General features: G+C 41.0%; 1 protein-coding gene across 1 annotated transcript in view; it reads right to left on the bottom strand.

Annotated features, from left to right (window-relative positions):
* LOC148040233 (U6 snRNA phosphodiesterase-like protein) overlaps nucleotides 1–16,649 on the bottom strand; it is a 93,067-nt gene that overhangs the window by 23,239 nt on the left and 53,179 nt on the right. Inside the window, exons 3-4 of the mRNA XM_087697870.1 lie at nucleotides 1,418–1,670; nucleotides 1,212–1,308 (exon numbers count right to left, since the gene is read on the bottom strand). Of these exons, the coding sequence (XP_087553996.1) occupies nucleotides 1,212–1,308; nucleotides 1,418–1,670 (350 nt within the window). The remainder of the gene's footprint in view (nucleotides 1–1,211; nucleotides 1,309–1,417; nucleotides 1,671–16,649) is intronic.

Raw genomic sequence — 16,649 nt, 5'->3', positions numbered from 1 at the left:
CCAGTATAGTCTGCATTCGTAAAGCCAACAACAGATGCCTTCTGCTTTCATCTGTAAAGCCAACAACAGATGCCTTCTCCTTTCCAAAGCAAATGCACAAATCCTTTGTGCCTTTGAGGTATCTCATAATACCTTTCACTGTTTCCCAATGATTTTTACCAAGGTTTGCCATTTATCTACTAATCCATCTAAAACCTAAAGAGATACACTAGTCTATTGTACCAAATATCCATTGTGTTGTGTTCGCTCTCTTCTTTCTACTGCTCTCTACTCTCTGTGTGTGTTATCCGTCGCATTCACTCTCAGCTCCGTCAGGTTCCATCAGAGCCTTAGACAATAAGGTTGGCAAGAAACCCACATTAACTTGACATAAACCCCACAACCCATATCCAGTACAAATTGCCAAGCACATCCTAATACGGATGTAAAGAGACTACAGAGTCTACAAAGAGCAAAGTAGACATGAGAACCACCCCATATATAATATATTGCACATCATGCTTACTAGATGAAGTTAATGGTATAATAATCATTACTATTCACGATTGCCCTCTTATACATGCTAGATAGGAACTACACATGGAATATATGACTAGATTTAGAGAATTAAATTTCAACTTTTACATGATATTCTCAACGCATGGACTTATATTGATTTGTCTCATAGGTCAATTTGGCCCCTAGTAGATGTTAGTATTTCCTTCCTTCTTTCTATCTCTATTTCTTTTTCACTAACCACAAACAAAAGAAATGAAAGAGGGTTAAGCTCCTCCTCCAAGGCACCTCTAGGAAAATGTTGAAATATCCAATTAGTGCCTAAAAAGTGGAATAACAACAAATACTTGAGAAACTTTACTTTTTACGAACTTTCAACACTATGTAAACAGAAATAAATATTAATTGTCGTCATATCAATATACATTCAAAATAAACTTGCCAAAGAACCAACTTCGCAAAATTATCGATAGTCATAGAAACGCACTTTAATTTAATGCCATACGATTTTACCAAGAAACTAACTTCCCAAGTTTTGGCAAAATGAGAATGAAATATCAAATCCTGAACCATAAAACCTAAACCCTAAGCCCTAAACATAATTTCCCTTCCCAATATCACTTTTGGCATCCTTGCATCTAATCATACACAAAAGGATTGAGAGGTAAAAAATACTTCAGCAATCAAACTTCAAGTCAAGGGAAATGTTTCATTACTTCAGACATCCCCTTGCCTAGTACTTCAAGACTCAAGAATGATCGGGTTTGGTCATCATTAACAAACACCTCCCATTGGTCAAATTCCAGCCAATACCTGTTCAGCTAAATCACAAAACAATGAGAGAAGCTATTAGTAGGTTGAAATTCCAGAGGAACATAAGTAGTTGGAGATGAGATTCTAAATAGCAGAACAAGCTTCTTACCGCTTTTGAGACAAAAACTTATGCCTTAAAATGGGCACAATTGAATCAATTTGGTGCACACGTATTGGCGTTGTTCTTGATAGGCTTATGTGATATTCCTTTGCAAGTTTTGAAACATGTAGTATATCTTTACTTTTCAAGTGTGCAGGAAATACTGGCACATCTGTTTCAATGGGCTGAAGTTCTTTTACCATTGAGAATGCTTTCTCAACCAAAGGCTCCAATTGTCGCTTAGCTATAGATGATAGAGGCACTAAGCAAACACAAACACATCAACAGCAGGAAGAATAAAACAGTTAAGAACCAAGTGAGTAAAAATCAGAAAATTCAAACTGCAAATCCCCACTCAGAAAAAAGAAATGGCTGATAGCAATCAAAAACTAGCATTGGATGCTATATTTGTGTTTCCAGAACATCTAGCCAGTAGAATTTTGGCAGGCTTCTCAGATCAAGCAGAAATTTAAAGGTTAGACAAGTCCATATACTCCACACCATAAATCCTCCAAGAAAACTTTGAGGGATATAGCAGAATAAATCACATTCCATGAAAATTTGCATTACAAAATTAGATCAGGTAGCAACAACTAAATCAGAAACACATAGGCTTCATTGTCAACAGCAGTGCGCCTGAAAATCTTGACTATTATCTCAATCAAAACTGAGATAATTCATATACAAGAACAAGATCCATGCAGAGAGTCTGGGCAATGGAGGGAACAGTATCTTCCCTTCATCACATGACTGATTTTTTCACCATCCATCAGCTGCATTTTGCTGTTTCTCAGCCTGCTATAGCAGTTTCATATGTACTGTTACTAATATGTTTTGTTCTTATCAGCTGCATGGTTCCATTTTGAGCCTTTTTAACATGAGTCGTCCATCAGCTGTTGTGTTTCACTCATAGTTTTCATGAGTTTCAGAAATGGGAAGAAATGAGGCTTCCAAATTTCAACAATTGAAATTTTTATGGAAATGCAGTTTTAGGATATAAATTTATTGTAAATAGATGACATGAGTGTGTGTGTGTGTGCGCGCACGTGCCTATGTAGAATATAGACAAGAGTACTAGTGCTAAGCATCCTAGAATCACTCAACAATCTTACAACAGTGGACATACTAGCTCAAAAACACAAGATGCATGATTCACAATTTCACATAGACTTGCAACTTGCTAGATTGTACAATTACCCAAAATGACATACAAGATCTTAAATCAGAAGAGCCCACATGTCAAATTAAACCTGAATCAAAAAACATTCAAGAATCACAATTTCACAAAAGGAGAGGCAAAAGACAAAAATAGTAAGCAAAAATTTGGGGCTGGGAAAAACGAACACAACCGAAGGAATATTTTTTGGACAAAGGTGACCGCGAAACAATGTGTTTCAACATCAAACATTTCACCGTTGGCTAGGTTGCAAGTGAAATGCCACATGAAATGGCAGAATAACACATTTAGTACACATATTTTAGTAGGTTTTTAATAAATTTTGCCTTTTTCCCTTGGAGCAAAACACATATGCGAAACGTTGCATACTGAAATGTTTCATTAGTGAGACGCATTTCGTGTTTCACGCCTGGTGAAACATGTTTCATGTTACCATGTCTTTTTCCCCAAAAATTTTCAGCGCCCAAAACCTATTTCCCCAAAATCAGTACAACTAAAAATGGTTATTCTGTTTCGAAAGCCCAAAAACAGCACTTCTAGAAACTGTGGTTTCACTATAAAATGTTGTATTTTACACAGTTTGCTACCTCTTGTAATTGGCACGTGCCTTATCTATGTTTTCACTCCCAAAAAGGTCATCTCTAGCCATGCATATGTCTTATTTGTAAAAAATCAAGTGCTCTCTCCAAGCTAGAAGGAAGGTCATCTACACTTCATCTGTATGTTTTATTTGTAACAAAGTAAGTGTTCTCTCTAACTTAGAGGCAAGGCATTAGCAATTTCTTGTCTATCCTTATCCACACACTTTATTTTCATGTGCAAGGCTTCTTTCATAATAGGATGCAAAAAATGTCACAAGGACATCAACACTTGTTGGACACTTAAGTTGTGTACACGTGGTGCCCATGTGAGATTAAGTTGAATGTGTCACAATGATAGATAATCCTAGCTTGGGTAGTAGGAGACATTGGTAGAAGTTTTGTATAGGTGTCAATGGCGTATCTTAGTCAGATATGGGTCACGATCATTAAATATACCCTTGGAAATGACTTTTAGTGTTATGAGGGTTAGGGATTTAAATGATTTGATGTCATAGACTAAGGTTTGTGGAAAGTTTCAATACTTTCAAGTTCAAAAAGGTTAGGAATTTCAAATTGGGGTTAGGCAAGGTCAAGTTTGGGTAGGGGCCATGAATTTTACAATTTAATTAATTATTCTTGACTGTAAATTAAGCCTAGAGTTTGGTTTTGCATGGGCGAGCTTGATGGTTAGCAAAATCTGAGGATAGAGAATTTAGTTGTGGATTGAGAAAGAGTAGTTGAGCAATCAAGGCAGCAGGGCGACCAGGTTTGGAACAGAGAACAGCAAGAAAACCCTAATTTCAGCAGGGCAACCTGATTTATGGCACTTTCTAGTGTTAGAACAACAAGATGATCTGATCTACCACACTTTCTACAGCTGGAAAAAAAGGGTGACTATTATGCAAGTATTTCTCTCGTGGAAAAGTCCAAGAATTTTCTCTAACTTGCTACTCATCTTTTCTCTGAAGACCCAATTCAGCTCCCTAGTCCTCAAAATCAAGGGGCAAATCAAAGATAATGGCTATAGGTCATTATCTCAGGGGCTAGAAATCAAAAATTTTTCTCTCTTGTTCATTCTCCCTCATCTTGGTCAAATGCACATGGAATCTAGCATTCACGATTGGAGATTTGAGTCTCAAATTTGAACATGATGTGTTGCTGATTGAGGATTTGCTTATCTAAGTCTGAAATAAGCAAAGGTTATGCATGCCTCAATGATTGAGGAAGGTTATTGATGTAAATTTAATTTGCTCAATGGACAATAGAATAGGTGATATTTGTCACAAGTGGATGCAGCAATGGAAGAATGCTGAAATAAACTGTTAAACACGACAAAAGAGAAAGGAAAGAGAAAACACAATAACACTACAAAGGAGAACTCAAAGGTGTACTTAGGAAATGAAATCCATACGAGACAGTCCCGTACAACAGTGAGTCACTAGTTGTACGGGAATTGGCATCGGCTCCCTCTCTCCAACAAGATTTGCACAAGAATTTGTAAGTGATGAATGATTGAATGTGGGGGAGGGAGCCTAGATATAAAGCATAGAATAATGTGCAATAATGTGATCGATTCGGCCAACAATAAATACTCATATGATCACCATAATGACAAATAGAAAATACCTAAAATACTCAATAATGTCTGTCCCACTAAAACACATCCCAAACTCACTCATGAGCTAACTATACCGCTAATCCCAAACTCACTCATGAGCTAACTATACCGCTAACAAGGTTTTTGGAGGTCTACAAGAGGGCTAATTTGCATGCAACCGAAAGATGATTCAAATTCAGCTTCCCTAATGGTGGAACAAAGGAGCAAATTGGATTTTATGAGTATTGGCTCAAGAGAACAGCAAGGTATTCCAAATCTTATGAGAAAACTAGCTTGGTCAATAAAGGCAATAAGGTACTCTTGGGGATATCTCTTCAGTTCGAAGAAAGACCTGCCATCTTCTCAAGGAATTCGAGTCAATCTCAGTTGTACAACAGGATTTCACAATTTGTTGGAAAAGAAACACCACAAGGGTTGACAACTTTTTGGGGTCAATTAGGTGTCAACTCATCTCAATTTCTTGAGGGCATTCTACCCCAGAGTAGTAAAGTATTGAAGTTTGAAGTTATCATTTTTAAATGAATTTGTTGCTTGCTGAAATCGGTGCTAGATCAGGGTTTTTAAATAAATTGAATAGGTGGGCCCTAGGCACATGATTGCAAGCCAAAAGTGCAAGCAATTTTTTGAAATTTTTCTCAGCTATGGTAAAATTCAGCAAGCATGTCTTCTTCAAGCAGTGAAGAATTGCAAAGAATCACATTATGATGATGCCTCTTTGTCTGAGATATTAGAAGGCAATGCAAATAATGCAATGTTTGATCACAAAGTGGGCTCTAAGCATGGGCAACATGCTGTAAATGCTGGTTTTGGTCATCAAGCTGGAACTTCAATCCATAGACATGCTGAAAATCAGCAAGAAGAAGAGGATTCAGATTCTCAGTCCAAGACATAGTTAATGGCAGCAGTAGATACTTTATGACAGCTCAAAGAAGACCTCTGTTTAAATGCACCCAATGCAACAAATGAGCAAATGCAAATGCTTGTTTTAGGACAAGGACAGCAAATGCATAGGAATCTTGGAAATGAAAACACTATGCCCTTTTTGGACAACAAGGTATGCATCCAAATGTGGAACAAGAGGTGGAACCAGTTTAATGATATGGTTAGCTATGGTATTGCTTCTTTTGGTATGCATGGCATGAATGTTTTTGGTACACAACCAAGAATGTGTGGAATGCACACGCAAATGTATCCAAAAATGGCTGGAGGACTACAAAAATCCCATGTACAACCACATTGGAATGGTCTCCAATATGCAAACAAGCATGTTTGGCAATGCATATGAGATCAGGACATATTCAACTTAACCTCATGACTCTCCTGTACGTCCTATGCTCACACCTAAGCAGGAGTGGGCTTCATAGCTTGCCCAAGGAGGCTCCACCACTGGTGGAGAGATGTCTAACAATCATGGAGTCTATAGACCCTTTGAGATTTCATGGGCTAAGTACGACTTCATTCTCATACATTGAGTCCAACAAGTCGTTGAAGGTAAACATGACCTTTTTGTTGAGAAACCCTTCACATGCAGTTTGCATTTTGCATTTTGCGTTTTGGGTTTCACAGTAGTGTTTTGTGCTTAGGGTTTCACAGTGGATAGACCCAAAAAGGGGCTGGGCACCCACTGTGGGGTACCACCCTAGCCCACCCTAGACTCTCTTGTGCCTATTCATAGGCTCCTTTGTCACTCATTCTTCACGCCTGATTCATTCAGCCCGTCACCTCGGTACACAAGTTTAAAGAGTGATAAATCTACATTGAATCTGAATGGAAGCTGAAAACAAATAGAGGACTGATCCATCTGTGGGAATTATTGATCCCAAGTCTGAAACTAGCAAGGCTAAGTTTGCATGCCTGTGTCGGGATGCGTGCATGCATACATCAATGGCCGTTGGTTACAAAGAATGGCAAGATATGTAAGAGAATTGGCTCAATCAATAGAGGAAGTGGAGACTCGAGGACGTATCTCTTAAGTTTGAGTTTGTGACAAAGCCTTCCATCTTGGATTCGATCCTTCATTTATTTTATAAAGTTATTATTTGTTGTAATAAATGTAATTCAAGGCTTCATCACGCTTCTATAAAAAGGAAGATTGGTTAATGAACAACTTGAGAGCCTTTGCGAGTTGACGCACAAATGGGTGGATTGTACAAATTCACCATACTCAATTTGGCTAGAGCTTCAATAGCCAATATGGAATAGTTTCCCACACCCTACTAAACGAACACTTTTCACTAAAAGGCCTTCAAACGAGACAATTGGTTGCATCTTGTTGAGAGGTTATACTAGCTATCATGGTGTGGCATCAATAACTTGTGGAAATTGCCTTACAAGCAACCAACATCGAGAGCCTTTCTCAAAGACAACTATTAGGAGAGACATACTCCATTACATCCTTGATGCTTGTTGCTTACGGATTTATGCAACCATTGTTGGCAATCATGTATGTCTTGTATAGTCCTCTCCTACCTGTGAGCCTCAATCTGAATTAGACAAGGACATTAGGAGCTTTGTCATTGTCTTTGTCTATCTTTATAGATACTTTAAATGGAAGACGCATTTTTCCATTTCTTTTTGGGCACTTTTGGCTATCATGGGCACCCAACTTAGGGTTTGGCCACTTTTGACCCCAGTTTGCCTATATATAGGCGGTGTTGAGCTAAAATATGTATAACTTGCTGATTAGCCTCTTAAACAACCCCAAAACACACTAAAAATGCTCTTTTAGACTAAAACCCTAAAACGGGAAGCGGTTCAAGAGTTCAGCGGAAACCCTAAAATGAGGAGCCATTTGAGAGAGTTTAGTGGAAACCCTAATTTTTGGGGCGCCCTTCCACATCTATAAATAGACAGGCTGCCCCCAGTCAGCTATCATCCTTGTTTGCAGGTTACACCAGCCCACACGCCCTCTGCTGCTGTTGGCGCCCGGTTTCCTACCTGCATCCCACCTCCACCTGCTGTCCAACCATCATCGACTGCAACCACATTATCTTCAGCCTATCCATTGATGTAGGCGACAGCTCTCAGCTACTAGCAACTGCTCCAGACTGTCCCAGCCTGTTGTCCATCATCTCTAGGGTCAGCCAGCTTGCGTTTTCAGCATTGCAAGTCCTGACACTCTGTGATATTTTTCACAGTCTGCTCTTTACAGCGGACTGTGCACAGTTTCCAGCCTCCAATCGGTGGTACACTGCTGCGTTTACCAGTTTCCAGCCTCCAGATTGTTGCGTTTTGGTGACCAACCTGCTGCCATTCACTATTCAACACTCCTACACTCCGACTGGTGGTCACAAACTTGGGATCCGTCTTCGGCACACTGTACACTCTTACATTCATTTACAGCATTCATTCACTTCAGAGTTGTGTTCTCTCTCTCCCTTCTTCTGTTTGTGTTTGAGTTTTTTGTTTTGCATTTAGGGTTTGAGTTTTGCCATCTGTGTCTATGTCTGTCTCTTTGTGTTTCTGTCGTGGTCGTACACTCTGTGTTCTCAGTGCAAACCCTAGCAATTTCCTTCACATGGTATCAGAGCCAATGCTCTTGAAAAGAGTATCTTGCGAATATTGTGGAGAGCTAGTCTTTGTGCGAGACACACAATACGACTCGTAACCGAATCACAATGTCCTAGACACCTTCTTCTCCAGTTCCTATGATGTCTTATCAGGCTTCTCCATCATTGGAGGCCCTGAGACGGCATTATGGACTCGATGAGGAGGACAGCACTCCACCTTCACCAAATTTCACTAACATGACAAAGAAGGACTTTGAGGAGTACTATCGCAATAAGTATGGTGATGTCTACACCCCTCCTACCAATTTTGCTACCACATCCAGACCGGTTGGTGAGACTAGCCACCTCTCCGATCATGGAGGACATACAGCATTCGGAACGTCTGGCGATCCATCTTCATCATCTCAGCCAGGTCCAATGTCAGGTTTGTACAATTCTTTTGTGTTGCATGAATCAAAACCCTTTAGATTTTATTTCTGTTTTGTTATGCTTCGAAGCATCTTACCAGTAACCTCTCTGTTTGCAGATTCTCATCTCTTTTGCAAGGTTTTGTCTTTCAATGTAGGGCTAACTTGCAAATTGCTTTGATCCTACCTGGGCTAGAGATGTGGGGATGCATACCATTCCTTTCATAGTTTCATCATCCTAGGTGTGCTTGCTCTTCTTCCAACATGGCGGTTTCTCCTCTCGGGGCGAATCGTCTAGCATCTCTCTCGATGCTATCATGGTGGTAACTTCTACCTTGCTCTTTTAGCGGGGTGCTTCATCCACTTCATCTTCTTTCATTCCTTATGATTCTCGGCACCATATGAAGACCGACATCAAGCTCCTCTTTCTTCTTCGGCATCTACATCCAGGTTGAGAGGGGGTTCCTACCCTTCTTGGTATTCTACAGGCTTTAGCACTTTGTCTTCGACATCGGCTTCTTCCCCCTGTTGTACCTTACCCTTTGCATTGCACAATTACATCATCCTTATACTAGGGCGCTTGGGCAAGTGAACAATTTTCCCACGAGGGACACTATCCAAGTGGCACTTGCTGCATGAGCATTCTTCAGCATGTAGTATACTTTGCATCTCATTGTGCAGAGCACCACTTGCGCGGATCCTAAGTTGTTTCCACCGGTGGCTATTATTACCACACCACTATCCTTCTTCATCACATGGATACCTCATCACCTATTTTTCCTCGTCATCGACACCCGAGTGGATGGGTTAGATTGTACTATTTTATAATGTGTCGGATGTACCCTCCCTACTTCCGTATTCAAAGTCACTTTTACTCAATCGATCACATCCCATCAAATTTACTTCACTTATTCAAAATAAAAAATTTAAAAAAAAATCCATGTAGTTCAATCTGCCTTTGTAGGACTTGGTAGGCCACTGGGCAGCCAATGTGCACCCTTTGTCCGATGCCCTGTCCTCTATGGGGTGACTACTTGGATTCCCTTGGTAAGATAACCATCGCCTCTGTAGTCTTGGTAGGCCATTGAGCAACTGACATGCACCCTTTGTTCGATGCCTTGGCTGCTCTGGGGTGAGATGCCTTGGGATACATAAACATCACAATGGCTAGCCTAACCTGTCAACTCAGTTTTGGGCCTGAGAGAGGGTGTTGAGCTAAAATATGCATTACTTGCTGATTAGCCTCTTAAACAACCCCAAAACAAAACTAAAAATGCTCTTTTAGACTAAAATCCTAAAACGGAGAGTGGTTCGAGAGAGTTCAGTGGAAACCCTAAGGGGCAATTCGAGAGAGTTTAGTGGGAACCCTAAGTTTTGGGGCGCCCTTCCACATCTGTAAATAGACAAGCTGCCCCCATTCAGCTATCATCCTTGTTTGCAAGTTACACCAGCCCACACACCCTCTACTCCTGTTAGCGCCCAATTTCCAGCCTACAGCCCACCTCCATCTGCTGTCCAGCCATCATCGACTGCAGCCACATTATCTTCAGCCTGTCCATTGCTGTAGGCGACAGCTCGCAGCTGCTGGTGACTGCTCCAAACTGACCCAGACTGTTGTTCAGCCTGCTGTCCATCATCTCCAGGGTCAGCCAGCCTACGTTTTCAGTATTGCAAGCCCTAACACTCTCAGACATTGTTTCAACCTGCTGTTTACAACAGACTGTGCACAGTTTCCAGCCTCCGATCGGTGGTACACTGCTGCATTTACCAGTTTCCAGCCTCCAAACTACTGTGTTTTGGTGACCAGCCTGCTGCCATTCACTATTCAGCACTCCTACACTCCGACCGGTGGTCATAGACTTGGGATCCGTCTTCGATGGACGTCACACTCCGACATTGCTCTGCCCTTGAGCACACTGTGCACTCTTACATTCATTTACAGCATTCATTCACTTCAGAGTTGTGTCCTCTCTCTCCCTTCTTCTCTTTGTGTTTGAGTTTTGAGTTTTGTGTTTAGGGTTTGAGTTTTGCCCTCTGTGTCTATGTATGTCTCTTTGTGTTTCTGTCGTGGTCGTACACTCTGTGTGTCCTCAGTGCAAACCCTAGCAGTTTCCTTCACACGGTCTACCCTCCTCCTCTCATTATCCATCATTGATCCTTCATGATCAACCAACCCTCCTCGTTCTCTCATTCCCCTGCTATAGTCTAGCGCCCACATTGATGTGTAGAGCTATGTGTTGCAGCTCATTGTTGCAGTCTTGTTCCTTCAACCATTGTAGTCACATTGCTCATTCTCTCCCTTGCATTCTCTATTTGTCTTCTTCTTCTCTCCATGTTCACTTTCCTCTTTCCGTTGCACACTTTCACGTGGTATCAGAGCCATGCCTGGGAGCCTGAGATCTTGAAGAGGAGCATGATGTCCACGATGAAACTTGCAAAGCACCATTCATACATGTTGCAGCCCCTGTGTTTAGCATCAAACAAGAGAATGGCCTGTTTTAAGCCCTTTAGGCTGCGTCCTCCAAGGCCAAATTTGTGTTTTGACCTAGGCGGCCATCATTCAAGGTGGATGGCATTCTTTCTGCATCTGAGCAACTTCTGACAGGTTGGGTGACTCCATTTCAGCAAGTAAAAGCCTGCATTTCAGAGCAGCCAGCTGTCACTGATCTGCATTTTGCAGCAAGGCAGCCTCCTTTCACTTGGGCAGCAGTTTTTCTCTGCTGGGCAGCACCTTTAGAGGCTGGGCGGCTTGTTTACAAGCGGAAAAAATCATTTCCTTGCTGTGTTTCAAACTGGCTGGTCCTTTGTGACCTAGACAACTTGTTCATGGTGCTAGGCGGCCTATTTCCTAGGCCTGAAGCAGTGCAGATCTGCGTTTACTGCAGGAACTCCGCTTCCAAGCACTCCTGGTCTCTTACCAGAGCCTGGATTGCCTACATTTACAAGTTGTAGACCTAATCTCATCTACGTTTACCACTCCCTCTCTCTACTCCGCATCGAGTCATCTCTCTCACCTCGAATACTCACCATCTACACTCCTACAAATACATCTTTGTTGATCCGCAGATCGACGGACCCCGTACAGGTAGAGAACATCCCAATGGCAGCATCTTCTTTGTTTTCTTACAGGTACTTTATTGAAGGACATCTATGGCCAATGTGTATGCCTTGGGGGATCATGTGGTTGGAGAGGATTCTGACCTACCACCATCCTATCTCTCTTTCCTGCTATATTACTTTGGGGCTTCCAATCCCCGATTGGCATTGATGCCGTATTTTGAGCAGATGTCAATCCTACCCTCTCTTCCCACATCCGACAAGTTGGAATGCGACGAACTACCTCTATGGTCATGTTGTATGGAGTGACTTCTTGATGATTGTGACCTTTGGGATTTTGTTATTGTTCATGTACCCCAACCTCCCATGGATCCTCATGATGGTGTGACCGTGGATTCGGCAACTTTATGGGATCAGTTGAATGCCAAAGCCTCGTCTTTTCTCTTTTTGAGTTGTACAAATTCTGTGCTCATGCATGTTAGACATATCCACACTACCGCAGAGATTTGGATTCGGCAACTTTATGGGATCAGTTGAATGCCAAAGCCTGGTCTTTTCTCTTTTTGAGTTGTACAAATTCTGTGCTCATGCATGTTAGACATATCCACACTACCGCAGCGATTTGGAGGAGATTGACATCTCTCTTCAGGATCCGAACATTTGGGCATCGATTATCTCGAGTTGAAGCTATGACAACTTTCTGCCCCAAATTCTCCTAAGATGAGGAATCACATCCATAGGATGGAGGAGCTTCAAGATGAACTTGAATCCCTTGGTACGGACATTTCTTCGAAGGACCTAGCTACATCTTCCGTCATCAACATATGATGTGTTCTATACTAGTCTTCTCACTTCTCATAGCTAGAAGACTCTCACTTGGGAGGTGCTAGTCCCATTGGTGCTTGAGCAAGATGTGCATCACAGTGAGACAGATTCTTGTGGAGCCTATGTACATGGCCATGCTTATGCAGCTTTATCCTACAAGTATGCGACAAGCCAAGTAAAATAAAGGGAAGAGGAAGAAGTTGGAGTCGTCTTCCGACTCTGATACAGATCTTGTGGGGAAGCATAGAGGATATCCCACATGTTCTCATTGTGGAAAGACCTTGCACCTCAAGAAGTGTTGGAGAAAATACTCTCACCTTCGTCCAAGAGTGAAGGGTGAATCTACATCAAAAACTTTATCTACCTTTACTTTGTTACCCACTATTACCACGGAGTCAATGTTTCTACACATTTATCAAGTGGAGGAGCCTTCGTTGGCTGTCTAGTCTTTTGAGCAACCCTGGCTCATTAACAATGGTGCATCGAGTCATCGGACTTCCCAAGGTGATGTGTTGTAGGATCTTCGTCCATCAAAGAGTATCATCATCGCTAGTGACTTCTCTTCGATGCCTATTAGTGGTGTTGGCACCTTGCCTCTATTGTCTAACCGTCCATTGAGCTCTGTTCAGAGGCCCTATATGTTCCAAACTTTGGCCTCCCTCTCGACTCAGTTTATGGCCTTCCTAGACTCTAGACCTGCGTTGTCTTCCCCAAGCCAACCGTCTTTGTTGAGGCTTCTTCTATAGGAGTCACTTTTGTGGCAAGTTAGCAAGAGAGGGGGCTATCCATTCTCCATTTCCCTTTCCTTTTGTGGAGCTCTCCGAGGCAACTTTCTAGTGCTGCACATATTTCTGATTATGCATCTTGTATCCCATAAGTTCCATCCCATTCCCCACCCTCTCCTCTGGTGGTTCCCTCATACCTCCCATCCCTTTCAAAGGGGGACGATATTGGTGATACGGCTATGGATTCCCCTGCCCTTTATCTTTCAAAGGGGGCTTCCCGTGATCTTGAGGAGTTTCTATAGGGTTTCCAAACTACTTTGGGCCTTTCCTTACTACAACCTCATTTCATCATCATCAAGCCACCATCCCTTGCCACTTGGCCCTTGGTCCTTATTGTTTCTATACAGCTTATGGTGCCTACGATAGTTTTTTGCTATGGTCTCATAGTTGGATTAGAGGCTTCGCTCACCCATTCTTGACTAGAGTTTTCAAGAGTGATCTGCTCAAGGCCTCTCTGTTTTGTTTGCCTTTCAGTGGCCTTCCGTTTTATTTGATTTTTATATGAAGAGGAGGTCTTGCTCCTTGGTTGGCTTTCTTCATCCACGGACTTCATTAGCATTGGCACTCTTCTTGCCATCCTAGTATCCCCATCTCCTTTCCTTTGGCTTTCCACCACATCCAGGATTTGAGAGGGAGTGTTAGCAAACATGTGTGTCTAGTGTAGGCATCTTCCTACTTGTGAACCTCAATCTAAGTATGAGGACATTAGGACCCTGACATTTTCTTTATATGTAATTTTATCTGTTTTCGACACCTTAGATTAAGGATATATTAGTGTATTTTCTTTATATGTAATTTTATCTGTTTTTGACACTTTACATTAAAGATATATTAGTGCCTTTCTTTTTTAGCACTTTTGGCTATCATGGGTATCCTATTTAGGGTTTGGCCACTTTTAGCCCCAATTTGCCTATACATAGGTGGCCTGCCCTCCCACTCTTACTATCCATCATTGATCCTTCGTGATCAGCCAACCCTCCTCAATCTCTCATCCCCTTGCTATCGTCTGGTACCCATATTGACGTGTAGAGCTCTGCTTTGGACCTTGGGGTTGAATGTTATAGCCTTGTACTTTCGACCATTGCAATCACATTGTTGCTTCTCTTCCCTACATTCTCTTTTTGTCTCCTTCTCTCTGTGTCCACTTTTCTCTTTCCGTTGCACTCTCTTACAACTATATGCATACTCCCTTATTGGAAAAGCACATTTATTTGATACAAACAAATGATTGTTCAAAGATCACTTGGGCCTTTTTTGGAATCCAAGTCTATGATCAAGGTAGATAGATTGGTAAGGTAAAAGAAACGTTAGATAGATTTGAGGTATATGTATCATATGCTACATCTTGGTCAAGTACCTTGTAATAATAAATATTTGCCATATCTAAATAAAGGACTATAGATCTTAGGGATCAATAGTCAATCTTGAGACAAATTGTCATAATTTTTGGCACAACAAGCACAAAAACATTATTGAGAAAAATCATTAAGACTTGAAAAATCACAAATTGGGGACCCACACAAGTGTGCATTATCCAAATAAGGTTTATTTGATCCAAGCACTATATAATCCTCATTCTTTAAACTCTTGAAATTTTGAAAATTCTTACAATGATGGCATTCAATTTCTATGAAAATTGTTATGATTTTGCCAACAAAGCATGTTCTAGAGTTGTAACGGTTGTATATAAAATAACTATTTATACTTGAAGCACATCAACATACTAAAGCTTATACTTTTTGAAATATACACCACATTGAATGTTTTCTTATTCTAGTTATATTTTATCTTGCATCTTTGCTAAGAGAATCGATCATTTGTCAATCTAAGTTTTCTTTTTGCATCATGAGGCCTATATTTATTATGTGGAGCAAATATGAAAACAGCCTTTCTTCTTGAAAAGGGTGGTGAAAACCTAATCAAGCACTTAATTACAGCAATTAACAAATTCACAAAAATTGAAATGCACACTTTACCATGTAATATTGGACATTGGATACCCTATTGACCCAAAACTGGTGCCCCTTGCGATATTTCTTTAACTTATATTGCAATTGGATGGAGTACAATTGAGATTTCTTAATCTCCTCCATTGATCGATGGTTGATGACAATTTAAGATAACCCGAAGGTTGCATTACTAAAGTCCATGTGATTGTTGCCAATGTAGAATGCATTCTGGACTTTAGGGTCATTAGGTTTGCAGGGCAACCTAGCTATCAAGTATTGCTAGGCAGGCCATGGATCTTACAAGCAGACTGTCAGGTTGATATATCTGCTGGGCAATTGATCTTTGGTCGAGGTGCCAGACATGTAGTAGTAGATGTCTATTCTGAATCTCCTCAGAGTGAGAGAGTTCCTTTATCTTCGTCAGAGTTTGATATACTAGATGCTCCATTTGCTAGTGAGACGTCATCAAGTAACAAATCTAATGAGGGGTCCACTATAGAATATATCTACCAAGTGACACAAATGATCGGCAAGCCTTTTGGGCAATTTGCCCCTTGAGCTTTACCTAAGACTTATACAATTTGGACCCTTGACTAGCCAAATGCTGTCCCAAATCAAATGCGATGGACAAGCATCCAAAATCTCTAGCAATTCCTTGAATTCCAACTACTAATAGATTCCATTAACTTATTAATTAATGCTTAGTCCCTAGTGTCATCACTAACACTTACTGACCAATTAACTGTCCTAGGGCCAAATTGATACCAACAATCACCCAGAACCTAGCTAGCATAACTTGTCACAACTTTTAGCTTTGACACCCACTACTTCCTTGGGGTCCTTGGTATATTACCATGAAGTATTTGCTTGCACATCACATCTGCATCACAACATTGCAAATTTGATAATTGAATTAATTAAATATCTCCAAAAAAAGCGAAGCATCCAAAAAATTTACTTCTCTGTGATGGCAAACCTCCCCGTTAAAATTTCTACAATCGCCCTTGATTGCACTCCAATGTGCCAAAGCAAAATGTATATTACTCTAACCAGCCTTCCTTCCGTGGATGGGTGGTAAATCCCTCATTACAACTTAATTATAGCAGTAAAAAACTAATGCAAATCTGAAAATACAAATTTACCTACTGATCTTCGACAATGCACACTCCATTGGCCCCAAAATTGACGCCCCTTTCGGTATTTCTTTAACTTTTTGAAGAAGAAGTTGATTTGCAATAGGATTCTCCCGATCCCCTTCGCAATCCAAACTCCCCTTGCTGTCCAAAGTGACGAGCAAGTCTTCAATCTATTTTGCCCCTTGATTCGGAAACGT

This window comes from Lygodium microphyllum, chromosome 2 (genome assembly GCF_053477565.2).
Source record: "Lygodium microphyllum isolate KBCC chromosome 2, Lygodium_microphyllum_v1.1.10, whole genome shotgun sequence".
NCBI classification, from domain to species: domain Eukaryota; kingdom Viridiplantae; phylum Streptophyta; class Polypodiopsida; order Schizaeales; family Lygodiaceae; genus Lygodium; species Lygodium microphyllum.
Note: the sequence above shows the minus strand (reverse complement) of the source record. Positions and strands in the feature narration are given on the sequence as shown.